Here is a 23,024-nt window from a genome sequence, read left to right as displayed (position 1 = left end):
CCTGTATAAAAAGCGTATACTTGCCAGGAAGTAGAAGAAGCAGGTGGAAGCTTTCTTTAGACAATGTAGGGCCATAAAAGCCACATTTCTGCCTAACTTAGGCTTGCATTTTAAATAAATATTAAATTTCTAGTCCTTGGTTACAAAGAAAATCTTGTGAACATGAACAGAACCTTTTACACCTTTGTAGGTCTGCAGAGAGTTTCAGTGTCTGAGCTTCACAGGTAGGGCCCTATCAAACTCACGGTCCATTTTGGTCAATTTCACGGTTGTTCAATTCTAGGAATTTAAAAATTGTAAATTTCATGGTTTTAGCTATTTAAATCTGAAATTTCATGGTGTTGTAATTGTAGGGGTCCTAAGGCAAAAAGGAATTGGGAGGGGTGGCGGCGGGGGGTGTTGCAAGGTTATTGTTGGGGGGGTTGTGGTACTGCTACCCTTACTTCTGTGCTGCTGCTGGTGGCGGCGCTGCCTTCAAAGCTGGGCAGCCGGAGAGTGGAAGCTACTGGCCAGGAGCCTAGCTCTGAAGGCAGAGCTGCTGCCAGCAGCAGCGCAGAAGTAAGGATAGCATGGTATGGTATTGCCACCCTTACTTCTGCACTACTGCCTGCAGAGCTGGGCCCTCAGTCAGCAGCCGCCACTCTCTGGCTGCCCAGCTCTGAAGGCAGTGGCAAAGACATAAGGGTGGCATGGTGTGGTATTGCCAACCTTACTTCTGTGCTGCTGCTGGTGGAGTGCTGCCTTTGGAGTATACAGCCAACAACATAAACAACAGCCAACGCTCTCCAGCTGCCCAGCTCTGAAGGCAGTGCAGAAGTAAGGGTGGCAATACCGTGACCCTCCTAAAATAACTTTGTAACCACCCCCCCCCGCAACTCCCTTTTGGGTCAGGATGCCCAATTTGAGAAACACTGGTCTCCTTAGTGAAATCTGTATAGTATAGGTTAAAAGTACACAAAAGACCAGATTTCATGGTCTGTGACATGTTTTTCATGGCCGTGAATTTGGTAGGGCCCTATTCATAAGCAGCAGGAATGGTATGAAATTAGCATGGATAGCAGCAGTAAAACTACAGAAAGTCTGAACATGGCAAGAACCATGCCAGTTTCATGCTGCTGCTTGGCAAAACTAACAAAAACAGCAGAAGCAGGGAATTAAACTATTAATAATGATAAGAGGAAGGGATAGGAGACAAAAAACTGGAGTCTTGAACAGAGCGGTAGAGTAGCAACAAATGATCTGGGTTGGGTGGAGCTTCAAGTTTTCCTATCTAGTAGCTGGAAACTAGTATAAAGGAAGCAGGTCCCAACCACAGTTCAGGTACAGCAGCTCAGCAGAGACCCCCGCACCATCCCCTTCATATAATCTGGGGGTAGGTGAAGGAAGAGAAGCAGCAACTGAGCTTCTAAGTTGCACACCTGGACTTTGCAGCACTTCATGTTTTGTATCTAGCTATAGCTATTAGGATCAGTCCTCCACATGAAAGTAATCCCTACATATAAGCAGGTTAGGACAGAAAATTAAAATACCATCTCCAACTGAAACTGGAGGAGCAATTTAAAGAAAGCATAAAGTAGTTAACCAAATGGGAATTTGGTAAAGACACAAGGTTAATAACTATTTTGGTGAGGAAGTACCAGGAAATTTAGTTACTACAAGCAGTAAGCTGGCATCTCAAGCAGCACAGGACCTGCAGAAACAAAGTGCCTGTAATACTGTGATGATACATTCCTGATGAATGAAGCCTTATCTGTAAGGCTTTGATTTACTTTATAAACAGCAACAAACAGTATACTTACTTGAAAGCACCACTGTGAAGGTCTCTCTGAAGTTCCCCTTGCCATCTAGCACGACCTAATCGCTCCAAAATGCAGTAGGAGAAGTCTGGGAGTTTTAAGTCTGGATCCCCCTCCCAGCCAATTAAAGCCCTGTAGCGCAGAACCTGTGAAGCAACGATGACTAGTTTCTCCCCCCACCTACAAAGCAAACAGCAAGAGATGAGAGGTTAATTTCCCAGAGCTCCTAAATTTAACCATTTCCCCGCCTGCTTCCTTTTCTGAGCGAAAATGATTACTGAAGGGATTACTTCAGCTGATGATTTAGGACTTTCCTCTTCATGACTGCACATAACATCCAGTAACATTACAAACAATTATCTGTAACTCCAGAAAAATTCTTCACTAGCACCAAGTTTGAAATTTAGGAAGTTGAACTGCCTGCCTGGTTCCTATCCAAACTTTTCTCACCTTCCTGATATAGAACTGAGGTATGATCCTGTTCTCAACCACTATCTCCATATAGGATGAGGACAATTGCAACAATTCCACGATAGGCTTGATATTCGGCAAGTCAACTGACATCAGCAATAACAAGAGGCTTGTTACTCAGAACTGCTTTCACAACACTGTTTTAAGTGCTGAACTGAGGGATGGAAAGGATCAAATTATTTTTCAGGTAGTTAGTAAGGTGCTTAGGCTTGATCTAAACTTAAAAGTTAGGTCGACATAGCTACAGCACTCAAGGGTTCTGAAAAATTCACACTGTAGATGCAGCTAGGTTGACAGAAGAATTCTACCTTCAGGAAGTGTAGGAAGTGTCTACAGCATGGCACTAGAGCAGCATAGCTGCAGTGCTGTAGCACAGGCATGGGCTTAGTGAGCAGCATTAAAAGAAGTAACCTTGCAGCAGGAACTGGTGATGGAGCTTTAGTTATAACAGGAGCAGTGCACACATACAAAATGATTAGCTGCTTGGTGCATATTATACAGCCCACAGGCTCCCCAAGTGCTGATAATGCAGTACATCAAAAGAGAAATCTAAGAAGTTCCAGAGCAACTTGTTTAATCATGTTTTTAACACTGAATAGTGGTAGCATTACTAAATACATGTGCGTTTTACTCCAAACAATTGTCAAAGGAAAACCTAGACGTCTCCACTGTACTACCAGGGATATGTAGTATCTTGGCAGCACTGAGAGCTAACTGGTGGCCCCAAGACTATGTTCATTAGAAACATTTAAAAGAGAAAAACTTCAAAAGCTTGGGTTTGAAAATCTATATATCTGGTTCCCAGGTTAAATTCCTCAATTGTTAAAATGGAGAGAAGCTAAGCTAAGCTGACGGTAGGCCAGACAAAGGGTTTGGGAAGCTCAGTGCAGACAGAACATTCAGAAGTTTAACCAGCAAGCTTCAAATGATTTATCTTGTTTATGTACAAGACTTTCCCAAGGATTTATAGTTTGGCCAAGTCTGGCCAGAGTTCCATGAGGATAGAAAAAGATGCCTGCCTCTCGGTCCTCCTGCCAAATTTCAGATTCTTGTTCCAAACCACAGATGTGTTAGAATGCTTTTAACATTTTTTTCTGACCATTTTTGAAATACTCATTTTCCCCAAACTTCCTCAGAAACTTTTACCTGAAATTTCTAAAAAAAAGTGACCTGAGATGGACACCAAACAGCCCAAGGTGGGTGAGATAATTTATTTATTGGACCAACTTCTGTTGGTGAGACAGACAAGCTTTCGAACCAACAGAAGTTGGTCCAATAAAAGGTATTACTTCACCCACCTTATCTCTCTAATATCCTGGGCTACAACTACTACACCAAATAGCCCATACAGTTGGTAAATTTCAGCCTAAACAGTTAAAATTTGGCAACATTATAAACAACTGAAAGTGGAATTATAATGGGAAATGTTAGGTGAAGAGATTCACAATTAGAACCCCTATAATGGTAGAAAACATGACAGCTTGGATCAGTGATATCTGGATGGGGAAGGTACAAATGTTTACAATTTTTTGAAGACTGTAGACACCAAAAAGGAAGAGGAATTATTTAGGGTGAAACGGGGCAGAAAATAGGCAGCAGAGTTTACAATAATTGGAATGCAAGACCAATGGATGCATTTGGATCTGATGAAGAAAGCTTAGTCACTCATATATGCCTTTGATGAATGTGGTGAAGGAGGGATAGATTGAAACCCCATGCCTCTGAAAATCTCAGTTCTCATTTTTGGAAGATGCACTAGAATTTTGTCTACTGCTGCAACAGAAAATCAATGTTATATTGAAAACAATGGTTTCTTTACAGAGATTTTCCTCCATTGATTTATATGTATCTAATGCAGCACAGTAATGCCAAATTAAATCATGGAGCCAGTAGGGATGTAAATATTGTTTAAAAAGTTAACCGTTTAAATTATTAAAATTATATCGTTTAATTGGTTACCGATTAAAGGGAGAGGTCCCGGTCAGTGAGGCCCGGGGTGGCCCAGGGCCGGGGGTTAACGGTTAGGGTGGGTTAATGGTAAGACTAATGCTTACCAGTTAACCATTTAATATTTTCATCCCTAGGAGCCATGCTCAGCTCTTCTTAAAAGGAGCTGTTTCCAAATAGCAAAGAATTGTAATTTAAAACGAAACACCAACAAATACTGAAATCTTACTCACTTTTCATAGGCTTCTGTGTAGGCATAACAAGGCTGCAAATCCTTTGTCCTAATTTGATCAGTATAATTTAGTCTCTCCTTAAAATATTTGCATGAACCCTGAATGCCATCCTTATTATCCAAAATCATATGGACAGGATAAATATCATCTAGAGGGACAGGATCTCTTTTAGTTTCCAGTATTCCTGTTTCAAGATCTATTTCTTCATACCTGAAATAAAAATGCAAAGAGAGTCAATATTTAAAATTGTAACATTCACAAGACAAAAACAATTTAAAAGCTGAATTTAAGATTGCTGCTACATTTCAACTGGTCTCCAGAAAATGTCTTGGAAGAAAGCTAGAACTAAAAATCCTTCAAATCTCAAAAGTCAGAAAGCCAGGAAATGCAGAATTAGAGTTGCACTTCTCAAACAAGGAATCCAAATATGTCAACATTCAGAGCATAATGCAAAGGCCTTTTCTGAGGAGATGGGAGCAAAGTAAGAATTTTTAGCGTAAGTGTGTCAGGAGGGTCATAATATGCACACTGATCTTGCCGAATTTGAATGTTCTTTTATTGATTTGGACATGTACCATAAGTTTTAGACAGGCACACTGAACTAATACAGAACTTGACTCTTTTTCAATACTTTTCAAAAAAAGTTGCAATGCTTTTTATTTTCTGATTATTTTGCAATAAGACAATCGTACAGAAACTAAGTTTTTGCATATTAATTTTGATTTACAAAACCATTAAAATAGTGCAATTCACAAATTATTTCTAGTTTTATAGTTTTTGACAAACACAGGAGAGAGTTGTGTGCTACAACATATTAGTATACAAAACTTATGTTTAGTAACAATTAAGGTTGTGACAGTCCATACCCCACCCATGCTTTCTTTTCCATCTTACCCACAACACTGTAAATAACCCATTCCAATACTCCATAAAGCCTTCACTTCTCTCTCCAACAGATACCCAAAAGTAATACATACCAGTTTTATCAAACTTTAATTCAAATGCAAAACCTTAAGCTACCTCATCTGCTTTTATAAAATTGTAACAAAAGATCAGTAAATCTGACTATGACATATTGCATGCATTCCGGACATTATTCCGCCTTAACACTACAAGGTTACTGTTAAGATTGTTAATCATGCTATCTCTCCACACATAGATCAGCAGCCCCCTGACCTTCATAAGCCTAGTTTAGGTTATTTGAATTACACAAGTAATTATTAGCTCCTTTCCAGACCAGGCACTGGAGAATGATTTGACACAATTTTCCACTGGTTTACACAACTGTTTAGTAGACAGCAGCAGAATCCTGTATTCCAGGGGTTCTCAAACTGGGGGTCGGGACCCCACAGGGGGTCGCAAAGTTATTACAGGGGGGGATCGCGAGCTGTCAGCCTCCACCCCAAACCCCGCTTTGCCTCCAGCATTTATAATGATATTAAATATATTAAAAGGTGTTTTTAATTTATAAGGCGGGAGTCCGCACTCAGAGGCTTGCTATGTGAAAAGCGTCACCAGTACAAAAGTTTGAGAACCACTGCTGTATTCTATCCATGCTTGGGAGAGGAGTCATGCTGCAAGGCAGAAGGATTCAGTGGCTAAGACGGGTTTGTCATGGGTTCTGGGCCTGCAGTGATCTTGCATAAGCTCTCTCCTTAACTTTTTTTTTTTTAAAATAGACAGGAATGTTCAGCAGCTCTTCCTTAACTATCTCCTATGTTTAGATTCATAGCCTTAGTCAATAATAGCAAATTGCATGGGAATTAACAGCATTTAGAAAAAGTGAGATTTGAACTCCTGGTCTCCTCTCCCTCAGCTCTGGGAGCTTTCCCTTACACAGACAGGCATGTAGTGTCATTCTTCCCTAAAAGTTAATGACAGTGTTCACACCACAACATTTATTTTTCGTTGTTGAGTTAAAAATTAACAACTTCAGTTTCGCACACTTATTTGATGTTATGGCTAAAAAGTTACAGTAAAACACGCTTTACAAACACTACTGACATATAACGGATATTCTAGGTACAGTATTCAGAGTAGCAGCCGTGTTAATCTGTATTCGCAAAAAGAAAAGGAGTACTTGTGGCACCTTAGAGACTAAAAAATTTATTTGAGCATAAGCTTTCGTGACCTACAGCTCACTTCATCGGATGCATTCAGTGGAAAATACAGTGGGGAGATTTATATACATAGAGAACATGAAACAATGGGTGTCACCATACACACTGTAACCGGAGTGATCACTTAAGGTGAGCTATTACCAGCAGGAGAGCAGGGGGAAAAAAAACCTTTTGTAGTGATAATCAAGGTGGACCATTTCCAGCAGTTGACAAGAAAGTCTGAGGAACAGTGGGGGGTGGAAGGGGGGAATAAACATGGGGAAATAGTTTTACTTTGTGTAATGACCCATCCACTCCCAGCCTTTATTCAAGCCTAAGTTAATTGTATCCAGTTTGCAAATTAATTCCAATTCAGCAGTCTCTCGTTGGAGTCTGTTTTTGAAGTTTTTTGTTGAAGTATTGCCACTTTTAGGTCTGTAATCGAGTGACCAGAGAGATTGAAGTGTTCTCTGACTGGTTTTTGAATGTTATAATTCTTGACGTCTGATTTGTGTCCATTTATTCTTTTATGTAGAGACTGTCCTGTTTGGCCAATGTACATGGCAGAGGGGCATTGCTGGCACATGATGGCATATATCACATTGGTGGATGTGCAGGTGAACGAGCCTCTGATATTGTGGCTGATGTGATTAGGCCCTATGATGATGTCCCCTGAATAGATATGTGGACACAGTTGGCAATGGGCTTTGTTGCAAGGATAGGTTCCTGGGGTAGTGCTTCTGTTGTGTGGTGTGTGGTTGCTGGTGAGTACTTACTTCAGGTTGGGGGGCTGTCTGTAAGCAAGGATTTGCCTGTCTCCCAAGATCTGTGAGAGTTATGGGTCGTCCTTCAGGATAGGTTGTAGATCCCTGATGATGCGTTGGAGAGGTTTTAGTTGGGGGCTGAAGGTGATGGCTAGTGGCATTCTGTTATTTTCTTTGTTGGGCCTGTCCTGTAGTAGGTGACTTCTGGGTACTCTTCTGGCTCTGTCAATCTGTTTCTTCACTTCAGCAGGTGGGTATTGTAGTTGTAGGAACACTTGATAGAGATCTTTTAAGTGTTTGTCTCTGTCTGAGGGGTTGGAGCAAATGCAGTTGTATTGTAGAGCTTGGCTGTAGACAATGGATCGTGTGGTGTGGTCTGGATGAAAGCTGGAGGCATGTAGGTAGGAATAGCGGTCAGTAGGTTTCCGGTATAGGGTGGTGTTTATGTGACCATCGCTTCTTAGCACGTAGTGTCCAGGAAGTGGATCTCTTGTGTGGACTGGTCCAGGCTGAGGTTGATGGTGGGATGGAAATTGTTGAAATCATGGTGGAATTCCTCAAGGGCTTCTTTTCCATGGCTCCATATGATGAAGAGGTCATCAATGTAGCGCAAGTAGAGTAAGGGCATTAGGGGACGAGAGCTGAGGAAGCGTTGTTCTAAGTCAGCCATAAAGATGTTGGCATACTGTGGGGCCATGCGGGTACCCATAGCAGTGCCGCTGATCTGAAGGTATACATTGTCCCCAAATGTGAAATAGTTATGGGTGAGGACAAAGTCATGAAGTTCAGCCACCAGGTTTGCCGTGACATTATCGGGGATACTGTTCCTGACGGCTTGTAGTCCATCTTTGTGTGGAATGTTGATGTAGAGGGCTTCTACATCCATAGTGGCTAGGATGGTGTTTTCAGGAAGATCACCGATAGACTGTAGTTTCCTCAGGAAGTCAGTGGTGTCTCGAAGATAGCTGGGAGTCCTGGTAGCGTAGGGCCTGAGGAGGGAGTCTACATAGCCAGACTATCCTGCTGTCAGGGTGCCAATGCCTGAGATGATGGGGCGTCCAGGATTTTCAGGTTTATGGATCTTGGGTAGCAGATAGAATACCCCAGGTCGGGGTTCCAGGGGTGTGTCTGTGCAAATTTGTTCTTGTGCTTTTTCAGGGAGTTTCTTGAGCAAATGCTGTAGTTTCTTTTGGTAACCCTCAGTGGGATCAGAGGGTAATGGTTTGTAGAAAGTGGTGTTGGAGAGCTGCCTAGCAGCCTCTTGTTCATATTCCGACCTATTCATGATGACGACAGCACCTCCTTTGTCAGCCTTTTTGATTATGATGTCAGAGTTGTTTGAGGACGTGGATGGCATTGTGTTCTGCATGGCTGAGGTTATGGGGCAAGTGATGCTGCTTTTCCACAATTTCAGCCCGTTCTACTGTACCTCAGGAATGGAGGTTGTCTAACTCTGAAATGTTGCATAATTCTGAAGAGGTTATGGACTTCAGCCACATGGGGGGGGAGGGGTTGGGGCTGCAGTCAATGGATGGGTGCGTGCGCATTAGGGGGGGATTGGGTAGTGGGGTGGTTAGGACTCTGGGGGAGGGTCATGGTTTCTGAGCCTTGGGGAACCAGGGCTCTGGGTGGGGAGCTCAGGGCTTCTGCCCCATGGGAACATTGGGGCTTAGCGCTTTCGACCTGTGGGGAACGATTGGGCTTCAGCCCCGCAGCTCCGTTCCCAGCTTCAGCCCCGCTGGGGGGGCGCCAGGGTTTGGGGCTCCCCACGGCACCACTCCCAGCTTCAGCTGGAGGGGGGGGAAGGCGCACTGGGACTCGGGGCTTTAGCTATGCGGGGAGCCTTGGGCCTGAAACCAGCATCCCCCTCATAGCTAAAGCCCCAAGTCCTGGCGCCCCCTGCGGGGCTGAAGCTGGGAAAAGAGCCGCGGGGCTGAAGTCCCAAGCCCCAGCACTCCCCCCGGTCTAAAGTCCCAAGGCCCCCCCCACCCACTCTGCCCAGAACCCTGCCCCCTATGGCTGCAACCCTCTGTGATTGAAGCCCTGAGTACAGTAGAGAATAAATGGACACAAATCAGACACCAAGAATTATAACATCCAAAAGACAGTCGGAGAACACTTCAATCTCTTTGGTCACTCGATTACAGACCGAAAAGTGGCAGTTCTTCAACAAAAAAAATTCAAAAACAGACTCCTTTTCTTTTTGCGAATACAGACTAACACGGCTGCTACTCTGAAACCTGAATTATAAAAGTGAGGGCAAAAACACCTCAAGTCTCTTTCCTTATCCATCTCTCTCCTTTTCATCTAAGAGGACAAAAGAAACAACTGTTGGAGTTGGGGAGCAGGTCCTGTCCTGAGAGTTTGGTCAGCAACATTACTGAAAACACGTTTGTTAAGGTTAGTACTAAGAAACATGTTATATGTATTTCTCTTGTAACCATTTCTGACCTATGCCATACACTTGTACTCATAAACTATCTGCTTGTAGTTAAATAAACTAGTTTATTCTTTAATTAAAACTAATCCAGTGTTGTGAATTGTCTGGGTAACTTCATTTAAGGTAGCAAACTGTTGCAAATTGATCCCCATAGCGGGGGGTGGGCCTAATATATGTGGACTGTATGGGAGAGGGCTGGACAGTGCAGAACACACGTTCGGGGGGTGGGAGGGGACCCAGGCATGGGAGTGTGTTGGGGTCACCATGCAAGTCGAAACCAGACTGTGTCTGATGGGTGACTGGCAGGTTGCAGCCATACACAGACACTCAGGGTGTTTCCTGCATACTGGAAGGATGTGAGTAGCTAGAGGGGGGTACAGCAGCAAAGCATTCTGAGGCACCCAAGTTTGCAGGGCAGGGGATGACACAGCCTCTCGCCGGTTTGGACTGCGCCCCGCCGGCCCCACCCCCGCACTCCCCATCTCACTCTACTCCCCACCCCCTGCCCCCCCCCTCACGGCCGCCCCTCACCGATCGTGCAGGCGGAGGGGGGGCCGCTCCCGCGGTAACAGGTAGAAGCTGAGGCCGGGCTGGGCGCTCAGGGCAGCCCACAGAAGCTGCTGGGTGGCGGGCTCCAGGGGCAGCGGGAAGGGCGGGACGCGGCTGCTCAGCCGGTGCCATAAAGTGCCCAGCGTGATCCCATCCAGACCCTCCAGGGCCACCTCGTCCAGCAGAGCCCACAGCGCCTCCATCCCGCCTTCACTCACTGCGCCTGCGTCACCGCCCTCCCGACAGACCCTGCGCCGATTCGATGAGCTCTACTGCGCCTGCGCATCCTCATTTTGCGTCACAGAGTCGCTCCGGAAGTGAGGTTTGCTAGTCGCCAGTCGCGACGGTAACCAAGGGAACCGGTAAACAGGGAGGGCGGCAGAGCTGTCGGTGTCGCCGCTGGCGGGAAAGCGACGCGGGGCGGGGCGGCTCCGGGGTGAAGCAGCGGAGGAGTGGGGACGGGGTGCAGAGGGGAGGCTCCGAATTGAAGGCGGAGCGCTGGCCTAGGGTGAGCGGGGAGGCCGGGATTGGGGGAGCGATGCCGACCGGGATGGGGTGCAGGGAGACCCGGCCGGGATGGGGAGGGGGCCCGCCGGTGGGCTCTGGCGCTTGTGCGATGAGGCGCCTCGGCCGCAATATAGCAATGTTTGTTCTGGCCCCACCCGCCGTTGCCCAGGAACAGCGGTCGGTGTTCAGCTTAAAAACCAAGGCTGAAGCGTTGGGTCTTCGCCTCTGCCCCAAACAGCCGCTTTCAAGGGGCTCTTGCAAGACCGTCTCCTGCCTGCTGATATTTCGAAGGTCGAGTTTCTAAACAGCTCTGTGCGTTTAATATCGACATGGAACGAAGGAATGTCTCTTAACTGAGCCGGTTCTATTACGGATTAGTGCATTGTGACTCGTTTTTACATAATTGGTTTCCTAAACTATCCTGTGGTTGGCCTGTTGAAGTTATAGAACAGGAAAAAATAGAAAACAAGTAAGAATAAGTTTGTTTTGGAGTAGCTAATGTGAATTCTAGTGTTCATCTGTTTTTATTGTCAATACAACGTATGAATTGTAAAGTTAGTAGAAACTGTAGCTCTGTTACCTTGGCTGATTATTTCCACACCTTTTAGAGCAGTGGTGAGCAACCTGCGGCCCATCAGGGTAATCCGCTGGCGATTTGTTTACAGGTGATGGCCAGCCCGCTCCTCTTCCACCGCGGCCATTGGGAGCTGCGGGCAGCTGTCCCTGCGGGTGGTCGATGTAAACAAAAAGAAAAGGAGTACTTGTGGCACCTTAGAGACTAACAAATTTATTTGAGCATAAGCTTTCGTGAGCTACAGCTCACTTCATCGGATGCATTTAGTGGAAAATACAGTGGGGAGATTTATATACATAGAGAACATGAAACAATGGATGTTACCATACACACTGTAAGGAGAGTGATCACTTAAGGTGAGCTATTACCAGCAGGAGAGCGGGGGGAGGGGGGACCTTTTGTAGTGATAATCAAGGTGGGCCATTTCCAGCAGTTGACAAGAATGTCTGAGGAAAGGGGGAGGAAGAAATAAACACGGGAAAATAATTTTACTTTGTGTAATGACCCATCCACACCCAGTCTCTATTCAAGCCTAAGTTAATTGTATCCACTTTGCAAATTAAATTCCAATTCAGCCTCTGATATTGTGGCTGATGTGATTAGGCCCTATGATGATGTCCCCTGAATAGATATGTGGACACAGTTGGCAACGGGCTTTGTTGCAAGGATAGGTTCCTGGGTTAGTGCTTCTGTTGTGTGGTGTGTGGTTGCTGGTGAGTATTTGCTTCAGGTTGGGGGGCTGTCTGTAAGCAAGGACTGGCCTGTCTCCCAAGACAGTGAACAAACTGTCTCGTGGCCCGCCAGCGGATTACCGTGATGGGCCGCAAGTTGCCCACCTCTGTTTTAGCGGTTACGTGAACAGGAGAAAAAAAGAGGTTTTTTCCTTTCCCTGTTTTTTGTTTATATTAGAAATTCAGAAATTATATTTCTGAAAAATTGTTTATATTAGAAATTATCTAATACATGTCTAGATGACAGTCTTAAGTCGACCTAGGTAAGGTCGACTTACAGCCACTGCAGTAATTACTGTGGTGGTGGATGTCCACGCTGCCCTCTTTCTGTTGGTGGTGTGCGTCCTCACCAGGAGCACTCCCACCGACTGAAGAAGGGGCAGGGTGGCCCTGAGAGCCAGGGCTTTCAGCTCTGCGCAGCTTCCTGCTGGGCTTCTCACCTTCCGTCCCTGTTGGGGGTGAGGGGGAGCCACCTGCAGCTTATCGTCTCCAGCAGCTTATCACCTCCAGCAGGGAGAGCGACACCCAGTATCTGGTTGGCAGCCGTGCTCCTGGAAGGAACCAAGAGCCCAGGGGGCAGCCGGGCTCTGAGTTGGGACCGTGGATGCAGCCAGGCTCCCTGCCAGGAGCAGAGAACCAGGACACTGGAGGGTAGCGGGGACTCTCATTGGGGAGCCGGGACTCTGGGGGGGGGTAGCAGGGCTTCCAGTGGGGAGTCCAGGCAGCAGCCCAAGCCGGGAGCCTGGCTGGCAGCCCAACTTGGAGTGGAGAGGGGGCAGCAGCCCAGGTGGGAGTCAGGCTTTCTTGTCAATTTCATGGCTCTGAGTGGCTCAGAGCTGTGAAATTGACAAGACAACCAATAGCCCATGTAAGTAATGCAGTGTCTATATTGACACTGCATCTTCCTAACTACACCGACATAAGCCCTACTCCTCTCATGGAGGTGAAGTTACGATGTTGGTTTTGTGGGGCACTTACACCAGTGTGTACGCTGACATAGTTGCCTTATGTCGATCTAACTGTATAGTGTAGACCAGGCCTAAGATGTCTTTTCTGGAAGATTGAGTGGATAACTAATGAACTGGGAGGATCATATTCACAGATATTATAGCATAGTCAATAATATAATAATAGACAGCAAAGTCAAGAATATATTATTTATTTTTTATAGGAAACTATATAAAATCCTTATTTCAGTGTGCAAATTAAGCTTCTTAGTGTGTAAGTAGTCAAGTGGTTTATATGTATATAGAGGCTGAAGGGAGTAAACTTTTACTTTATTGACATGTATTAGAGATGCATCAGAAGTATCATCCTGTACTGTAACTGTTGAGAAAGGCCTGGTAACTTGAAATATGTTCTTTTAATCTGTATTCAGCTGTCAGCCTGAACCCTAACTTCTGCCTTATTGCATCCTTCATGTTGCACATCTCTTTAAACCTCCTAAGAAAGAAACACAATGAATATTGCATCATTTCAAAGGGAAGTACTGGTTCTCTCTGACAGCCAAGTATGAGAGAAATGGGGAGCATTTAAAATGAAGTTTACTTTACGGGCCTGAACTAGAAGCTGGTATAATGGTCCCAGTTTATTTTCTTAGGAATTTAAGAAGAGAAATAAAGTAGTGTTGTGGGGGTGGAGGATTGCTACTGCCTCCACTCCCCAATTAGCCCCTTTCCAAGTTGTGAAGCTACAATCACTTTTAGCTTTCACTTTTAATTGGAAAAAACAAAGCAAGGTGTTCAGTATCATCTTTTAATTATAAACAGAGTTGTAATTGGCTGCTGGACCACAAACTACTGCTGAAAGGTTAGCATTTATAAACTTTTCTGTACTGATTTGTTTTATTCTTCTGCTAGTATATGTTTCCTAGTTGAAGAATACTTTGCATAACCCCTTAATTCTTCCCCATTCCAAAGTAATTGTTTTACAGTTTAAAAATGAAACAAAAACACTGTAACTCAGAATAACTCAGAAAGATTACTCTAATATCAATAAGACACACTAGAGTATGAATTAGTTTGCCACTGATGCACTGGCTCCTCATAATACACATGAGGTCACCAGCTTGTAGAAGTATATGTTTGTGTATTTTCAGTAGATGTTCTAAACAATCTCACATTTTCTGTTCTGAGGACCAATTCAATTCTTATTAAAGTCAGTGGAACTACTCAGATTGACTTCAGTGGGAGTTGAATCAGTCCTGCTTAGTTGCTATGTAACACTGACCGACTCCGGTTGTTGTCAGGCGGGACGGAACCTGGGACCTCTGGAGCTAAATGCATCAGCCAAAAGCTATAAGGCTGTTAACTAAGGCTGTAGAGCAGACTTCTTAATCTCTTTCTCTAAGTGGTCTTGGTGTCATTAGATGGGACAGAACATCACATGCAGGAGGTGTGTGGGTTACAGCTACATGCTATGATTCCACTGGGAACCGTAAAAAACAAATCAGACTACAAAGTCCTTATACTGTATTGTCAATTGAGATAAAATACAATTGTTTTTCAAGTTTAGAATTGTGAAAATATTTCTGGTGCTTCTTTTTTTGTTTATTATAAATTCAGTGTATTCGATTCACTGTTTTGTTTTATGAAAACTCCTATGTTAAAGCAGCAATTAAATAATACATTCTTGCAAAGTAGGTCAGTAATGTGAGTTATTTTAAGAAAATACACTGTGCAATAACAAGTGTGAATTATTTAATTCATGTCTTGCAAATTGAGAAATCTCATAGTACACAGAGGAGGAAAAGATCTATTAGTTAACAACTTGTTATATATATTGCCTTTTGTTATTCCCCTTTCCCTAAAAGTTGTTTACTTGTTTGTCCTTAAATTGTGCATCCTCTTGGAGCAGGGATGTTACTTCTTAAGTGTTTGGAAGGCATCTTGCACATAGTGGGCAGTACCCCAAATAAATAATTACTTAGGCTGTGTCTACACTACAGCTTATGTCGGCATAATTTATGTCACTCAGGGTTCAGGAAGTGAATAAATCACACCCCCCCCCCCCCCCGAGAGACATAAGTTTACACCAACATAAGCACAGGTGTGAACAGTTGGCTTCTCCTGCTGACATAGCTACTGCTGCTCGCGGGGGCTGGAGTAGTTAAACCAATGGGAGAGCTTTCTCTCATCAGTTTAGAGCAGCTACGTTAGAGAGCTTGCAACAGCCCAGCTGCATTGGTGCAGCTGTGCCACTTTAAACTTGTTAGTGTAGCCATACTCCTAGGCTATCTTTTCAGGAGGTAGTGCAACGCTGTTTTCTTTAAAACCCTCAGGAAACAATGTTCTTCAACATTAGAATGTAGCCTTGTTCTTTTGTTACTGATGCTAAGAGACTAATCTTTGTGTTCTGAACCCTTTCCTTACTCCACTACTCCAGTTATATTTTCTTGTTTCAGGTTTACACTAAGGACATGGTGACTGACTTTGATGAGAAGCATGATGAATATTTAATATTACTTCAACAAAGAAACCGGTAAGATGCAAGGTCACCAGCACTTTTCATATTATGGAAACTGGGCTAATACTTGTATTTATTAACAGAATATAAAAGTGGACAGTGGTGCAGAGTCTGGGTAGAGGGAGAGTGTCAAACTCTGGGCTCCAGCCCAAGCAGGAACATCTAGACTGTTATTTTTACTCCCATAGCACAAGCTGGAGTCAGTTGACTCAGGCTCTGAGACTTGCTTTTTCTTTCTTTCTTTTTTTTTTTTTTGGCAATGTAGACATAAACAGAGTATTCACTTTATTGAAAAATGAAAAAAATAAATAAACAAACACCTACTTAGATGATTCTGCTTGTGTAGCCATTATTTTCTGTTTATTACCACTAGTGATATAAGCATGGAAACAGGACTCTTGTTTCATTCTCCACCCAACTTTCTTTTTGTGACACCACATTCTTCTTCACAGCAGCTTATTGTGTCGTCACAAACATAGCCTAGGCAATGGCAGAATCTGGTAAACTCTTATAGACAAAAGATCCTGTTTCCATGCAGATATCTCCAGTAATAAAATGAATGAAAGAAAGAAAAGGGCAAAATGTATTGGTCTTCAACCCCATAGTGATCTGGAATCACAAGGGATGTGCCTCTTGGCCCCAAGCTTGGCTGGATCAAGTAAGTGTTGTTTACCTCTTCACATAACACAAGAACCAAGGGTCACCCAATGAAATTACTAGGCAGCAGGTTTAAAACAAACTGAAAGAAGTGTTTGTTAATACATAGAGTTTAGTAGCAGTTGGGGCTTGTTAGCTTTCTTTTCTGAAGAAGACAAAAGGAACAGGAGATGCCCTGCTAGGTGCTTCTGGGACTGGAACAGCCAAGCTACTAGACAGGGTTAAGGAACCCTGCTGTGACTTGGACTTTGTTTAAAAAGACTTTGAGACAAAGTGCAAGAATATTAATTTGTTTTTTCCTATATGTCAAGAAAAGGAGTTATAGACATCTTTAGAAAGAGTGTGCTGTGGCTTTCCCTCATGGTGTTACAAGGGATGTTATTGGAGGGGGGAGTGAGCGGCATTGCCTTCATGTGGAGTTTTTCTTTTCTTCGTGATGATTCATGTTCACCCCTTTTTCAAGACTATGATAAATTTTGTACAAAGTATGCCTTGTGAGGTATCAATTGAAAACTCATAATTTGCTGATCATTATTGTCCTGGTAAAATATGTGTGGCAACACTCTATGTAAAGTTTACAGTTCTACTGTATGACATTACTGAGACATATCCAAGTTTAGAAAAGTAACCACAAACCAGTTCCTCAGAGACAAAAGGTTAGCCGATGCCTTGGACAGGTGTCAACAAGATTAAATGGACTATCACTTGGTTAAGTGGCCATTCTTTGGCAAGAAAGAGGATGTGAATGAGAAATTTACCTGTTGTCAAAGAAACAGCTGGAGGTTCCTGTCCCCACACACTTTCTGTTTCCTCAACCCCAGCTGGAGATGATTCTCAAAGAAGAGGAGAAATATAAGAAAGGGTAACAGATGCCCCAAGTTATTCCTCCCTTTCTTTCTACTCACGGTAGCCGCAATGTCTGAGAACAGAGAAATGGCTTTAGGATGAGGAAAGGATCCTGTCTGAAAGGAATTCAGCTAGTAAGACTGCTAAAGCATGTGGTGAGAGAGATTTTTACTTTGAATTAACTTAGCTTGTTAAGTTAAGAACATAAGAATGGCCATACTGGATCAGACCAAAGGTCCATCCAGCCCAGTATCCTGTCTACCAACAGTGGCCAATGCCAGGTGCCCCAGAGGGAGTGAACCTAACAGGTAATGATCCAGTGATCTCTCTCCTGCCATCCATCTCCACCCTCTGACATACAGAGGCTAGGGACACCATTCCTTACCCATCCTGGCTAATTAATGGACTTAACCTCCATGAATTTATCCAGTTCTCTTTTAAACCCTGTTATAGTCCTAGCCTTCACATTCTCCTCAGGCAAGGAGTTCCACAGGTTGACTGTGCGCTGAGTGAAGAAGAATTTCCTTTTATTTGTTTGACACCTGCTACCATTAATTTCATTTGGTGGCCCTTGTTCTTATATTATGGGAACAAGTAAATAACTTTTTCTTATTCACTTTCTCCACACCACTCATGATTTTATATACCTCTATCATATCCCCCCTTAGTATCCTCTTTTTCAAGCTGAAAAGTCCTAGCCTCTTTAATCTCTCCTCCTATGGGACCAGTTCCAAACCCCTAATCATTTTAGTTGCCCTTTTCTGAACCTTTTCTAGTGCTAGTATATCTTTTTTGAGATGAAGTGACCATACTTGTACGCAGTATTCAAGATGTGGGCTTATCATGGATTTATATAGGGGCTAAGATATTCTCCATCTTATTCTCTATCCCTTTTTTAATGATTCCTAGCATCCCGTTTGCTTTTTTGACGGCAGCTGCACTCTGCGTGGATGTCTTCAGAGAACTATCCACGATGACTCCAAGATCTTTCTCCTGATTAGTTGTAGCTAAATCAGCCCCCATCAGATTGTATGTATAGTTGGGGTTATTTTTTCCAATGTGCATTACTTTACATTTATCCACATTACATTTCATTTACCATTTTGTTGCCCAATTCCTTAGTTTTGTGAGATCTTTTTGAAGTTCTTCACGGTCTGCTTTGGTCTTAACTATCTTGAGCAGTTTAGTATCATCTGCAAACTTTGCCACCTCGCTGTTTATCCCTTTCTCCAGATCATTTATGAATAGGTTGAATAGGATTGGTCCTAGGACTGACCCTTGGGGAACACCACTAGTTACTCCTCTCCATTCTGAAAATTTACCATTTATTCCTACCCTTTGTTCCCTGTCTTTTAACCAGTTCTCAATCCATGAAAGGATCTTCCCTCTTATCCCAGGACAACTTAATTTACGTAAGAGCCTTTGGTGAGGACCTTGTCAAAGGCTTTCTGGAAATCTAAGTACACTATGTCCACTGGATTCCCCTTGTCCACATGTTTGTTGACCCCCTCAAAGAACTCTAATAGATTAGTAAGACATGATCTCCCTTTACAGAAACCATGTTGACTTTTCGCAGCAATTTATGTTCTTCTACGTGTCTGACAATTTTATTCTTTACTATTGTTTCAACTAATTTGCCCGGTACTGACATTAGACTTACCGGTCTGTAATTGCCAGGATCACCTCTAGATCCCTTCTTAAATATTGGCGTTACATTAGCTATCTTCCAGTCATTGGGTACTTTTTTCAGAGTAGCAGCCGTGTTAGTCTATATCAGCAAAACGAAAACAAGTACTTGTGGCACCTTAGAGACTAACAAATTTATTTGAGCATAAGCTGTCGTGAGCTACAGATCACTTCATCGGATGCATGCATTGGGTACTGATTTAAAGGACAGGTTACAAACCATAGTTAATAGTTCCGCAATTTCACATTTGAGTTCTTTCAGAACTCTTGGGTGAATGCCATCTGGTTACTGTTAAGTTTCTCAATTAATTCCAAAACCTCCTCTAGTGACACTTCAATCTGTGACAATTCCTCAAATTTGTCATCCACAAAAGACAGCTCAAGTTTGGGAATCTCCCTAACATCCTCAGCCGTGAAGACTGAAGCAAAGAATTCATTTAGCTTCTCCACAATGACTTTATCGTCTTTAAGTGCTCCTTTTGTATCTCGATCGTCCAGGGGCCCCACCGGTTGTTTAGCAGGCTTCCTGCTTCTGCTCCCTGGTCGCTTCCTCACTGCTTTATAAAGCCCTGGCCTCCTTGGTAGCCCTGCTCCCTGACTAAGGCTCAGGCAATGAACAGAGGCTTCTAGATTTCAAACCTTGTTTAGAAGCTCACAGCTTCCAACCACCAGCGACAACACACGGTCCTTCAAACAGACAGACAAACACAACCTCAGCACACAGCACGTAACCCCCAAACACACACTACAGACAGCCACTTACCCCAAGGGTCCCATATTTGCTCCTCCTTTACCTGGAGAACTCCCTCTTGAAACTCCCTGTTAGCGGCCCCTGGTCGCAAAGCTCCCTGGTCGCTTGCTTGTGGCAGTTCAATACAAGACAGGACACGGCTTTAGGCAAGCAAGCAGGCTGGTCTGCTGACAGGATTGCCCCTGTAAGCTTTTCCACCTCTCTTTTATTTCTCTCCCCCCTGTGCATTACATACCCCAACCGACCGCAAAAGGCATCAACAAAGGAAATAATATGACTTTGATTAATATTCCTATTTACTAGCCTCTATCTACTACAATCTTTGTTCTCAGGCCTTGAGCTTAGGCCGAGGAAGCTTCCCACGGTTGATGTCCTTATTTTGACTTCCCAGATGGTCCATGTCCTTGGACAGAGCAGAGCAATGTGTGCATTGCTCCTACACAACAGTCAGGGTGTGCCCTGACTGTTTCGAGGTGCATGAACGCTACATGAACCCTTCATCCCCCCTTTTGTTATTATTTGTGCTCGGCCATCTCATGGTAGCCATCAATTTGCTTTTGCAAGTGATTTAACTCCCGGACAGACAAGGACATAACTCGGGGAGCCTGCCAGGGCGGATCTCTGCAAAGCCTTAGCAAAGAGGGAATACATTGTATACAGCAGCAGCAAAATATAAGCCCAACAATTACAAACACAGCATAACCGAAAAGTTGTCGCAGCCATCCTAGAGAGGGCAGCCATCCTGTAAGCCAATTTCAAAAACCCTCAAACCCCAGATCTTGGCGTATGTGTGCTGTAAGATTGGCCAATTGGGCCATTCTAGTTTCTATGGAGCGACTATTATCAGTTAAATTAAAGCAACACATATGCTGAAACGTGGAGCAGCCTAGATGGTGTTTCAGGAGCAGAAAATCAATGGCTGCTCTGTTATCCAAAATTGCATCCCTTAATTCGTGTTGCTCTGTGTTAAGTAGGGCAATTGCCTGGGATGTTGTATTAATTGCCTTTGCCGCAAAGCATGCCAGGTTATTTAAAGTTCTGGCTGTATAAGTGGCAAGCCCGGGAACTCCAACAATAGAGGCTGCTAAGGCGGTATACTCAGCGCGGCTAAGAAGATCAACATCTGCAACACAGCCTTCTGAAAGGGGTACACCTCTTTTACTGCGCTTTTGGCCGGCAAAAGGCAGAATGAGTGTCATTCTGCTGAGGCAGCAAAGGGTGCCATTGCTTAAATTTGCAGGAATATAACTAAAGGTGCATGAGCCGCAGGTAAAAAACCACCCTGATGGTAGGATGATATGGCCATAATTGTACGAAACATTCACGGCGTGGGAACAATTTAAAAAGGTTTGAGAAACTTGCCGACAGCCCAAGGGCACCTTTGTACTAGTGCAGTTAACCACACGCGCACAGGTGACATTGTTGGTCCCGGCCGGGTACGGTGTGTGGAGGGATATGGCCGTGTGAGGCAAAGTATAGTTGGCCGGGCCCCAATTAGCCATACCAGAGTATTGGGAAGAGAGATTCACGTAAGCAGCGAGCATCGTCTCATTCCCTATTTCCTCAGGGTGATGACATACTGGGATAAGGCATGTACCTAACAATTCTCCGGCTGCTACAGAATTAGATAAACAAAAATGGGTAAAATTTGCTATTGAAGCCAATCTTTCCCATAGGTTATATGTCATTCGGGCTTGTAATGGAGAAAGCGCTCCCGAGCCAACCCCTACAGGAAATAGCAGGCACAAAAGGCATACAATCAATACAGAATTAGCCGTAATTTGGGCAAGAATTGCCACAAACAAAGTCTCAGGAGTCTCTAGCTGTTGGTTTGCTGCCAGCCGTCGTTGAGCCGCGGCGACCAATGCTTTTACTGCTCCCCATGTCACGGGCTGGCTTGGGACACTACGCCTCTTCCGTTTCCGTCCCTTCGTTGTCGACCCGGGAGGCACCGCGTTCTCCTCCAGGGTCAGCTGAAACTCCGGTATGGGGTTCGATAGTCCCTGGTGCCATGCCATGCTGCTTCAGTGCCGGTCGCACACACCGGGCCGGAACCCACAACGATCCTGCAGGGAGAGACACACCAGCATATCCCCGACCCCAAGTGATTAGAGGTACTGGGCCCAGCCATTGCGGGTCGGGCAGCTGACGGTAGTAGACACGCGGTCTTTCCAGTACCTCGGATTTATGAAAATGCCGATCCACGGGGGTCTGCTGATCTGCGTTCAGCGTTAAATTATTTAAAGTGAACAAAAGGATATGCAATTGCTGCTGAATGTCTCCTAAGGTTCGGAGACGCAGCTCCCCTTGTTTTAATTGTTTGTCAAGCAAGGTTTTTAGCGTGCGATTTGCACCTTCAACAATGGCTTGGCCCGTGGAGTTATAAGGGATCCCGTGTGTGAGATGGACGTCCCATTGGACACAAAAGGCGGAGAGGACTGTTGAGCAGTAGGCTGGGGCATTATCTGTTTTTATTTGGCTCGGGCGACCCATAACAGCAAAACAGGCTAGCAAATGGTGAATAACTTTGGGAGTGGCTTCCCCACGCTGTGGGGTTGCCCAGAGGAATCCCGAATAGGTATCAATGGAAACATGTAAAAACGAATAGGGACGGAATTGTGGCACAGCTGATTCACTGCAGTACCTCTGGGGTTAACGGCATAAGAAAAGGTAGGGGCAGTAGCGGCACAGTGGGGGCAGGAATGAACAATAGAGCGTGCATGATCAGCAGGAATGTGAAACTGGCGGGTCAAAACAGAGGCAGATTGATGAAAAAAGGCATGGCTTTCAATGGGGTCAGAAAAAGGGGAATTTACCTCGCCATGTAACGCGCGGTCAGCGCACGCATTGCCCTCAGTAAGTAGCCCAGGCAGAGGGGTATGACTGCAAATATGAGCAACAAAGTAAGGGAAATTACGAGTGGTGATGAGATACTGTAAAGACAAAAACAGGTGAAGGAGGTCTGCATCGACCTGAGGGGTAATGAGGGCAAGGGGTAAATGATCAATTACTTGATAAACATAATGGGTGTCCACAATCAAATTAAAGGGACAATCAACAAAAAGTTGAAAGGCCAAAACAACAGCAGCCAATTCTGAGCGCTGCGCAGAATGCTGAGGCAGCGTAAAATGAGAATGCCAATGAGGGGGGTCACCTAATTGATAGGTGACAACACCTCGACGTGGAGAGCCATCAGTAAAAAGAGTGATGGCTGAAACAATAGGTTGAAAGCGGCTAAGATGATGGACAACTAGGGGCACCTGTTGGGTAATTACCAATCGGGGATCTTTTGGGGGATTATAAGAGATCTCTCCCACATAATCACAAAGAGCAACCTGCCAGGCCAAGGAGGTATGGCACAAGGAATCAAATTCACTACGGGACAAGGGGAACACAATGGCAACTACATCGGTACTCGTGAGTTGCACTGCACGGTGGCGGGCTTTACGAACAAGATCGGACAAGGCATCTAAATAAGGATAAATGTCCCGAGGAGGAGTGGATGACA

General features: G+C 44.4%; 2 protein-coding genes across 10 annotated transcripts in view; one reads left to right on the top strand and one right to left on the bottom strand.

Annotated features, from left to right (window-relative positions):
* GTF3C1 (general transcription factor IIIC subunit 1) overlaps positions 1-10,530 on the bottom strand; it is an 82,453-nt gene extending 71,923 nt beyond the window's left edge. Inside the window, exons 1-3 of the mRNA XM_073362655.1 lie at positions 10,282-10,530; positions 4,448-4,657; positions 1,800-1,976 (exon numbers count right to left, since the gene is read on the bottom strand). Of these exons, the coding sequence (XP_073218756.1) occupies positions 1,800-1,976; positions 4,448-4,657; positions 10,282-10,502 (608 nt within the window). The 5' untranslated portion in view covers positions 10,503-10,530. The remainder of the gene's footprint in view (positions 1-1,799; positions 1,977-4,447; positions 4,658-10,281) is intronic.
* Positions 10,531-10,608: 78 nt separating this feature from the next.
* Positions 10,609-23,024, top strand: part of KATNIP (katanin interacting protein) — a 181,367-nt gene continuing 168,951 nt past the window's right edge. For 4 of the 9 annotated variants that reach the window (XR_012161174.1, XM_073362647.1, XM_073362646.1 and 1 more), the window contains exons 1-2: positions 10,745-10,807; positions 15,515-15,591. Coding sequence is in view for 7 of the 9 variants with exons in the window: in XM_073362647.1 (XP_073218748.1) it covers positions 15,530-15,591 (62 nt within the window). In the remaining 2 variants the exon portion in view is untranslated. The other 5 variants (XM_073362645.1, XM_073362649.1, XM_073362643.1 and 2 more) reach the window with 5 other exon arrangements.

This window comes from Lepidochelys kempii, chromosome 10 (assembly GCF_965140265.1).
Source record: "Lepidochelys kempii isolate rLepKem1 chromosome 10, rLepKem1.hap2, whole genome shotgun sequence".
Classification (NCBI taxonomy): Eukaryota; Metazoa; Chordata; order Testudines; family Cheloniidae; genus Lepidochelys; species Lepidochelys kempii.
This window is presented reverse-complemented; position numbering and strand designations above follow the sequence as displayed.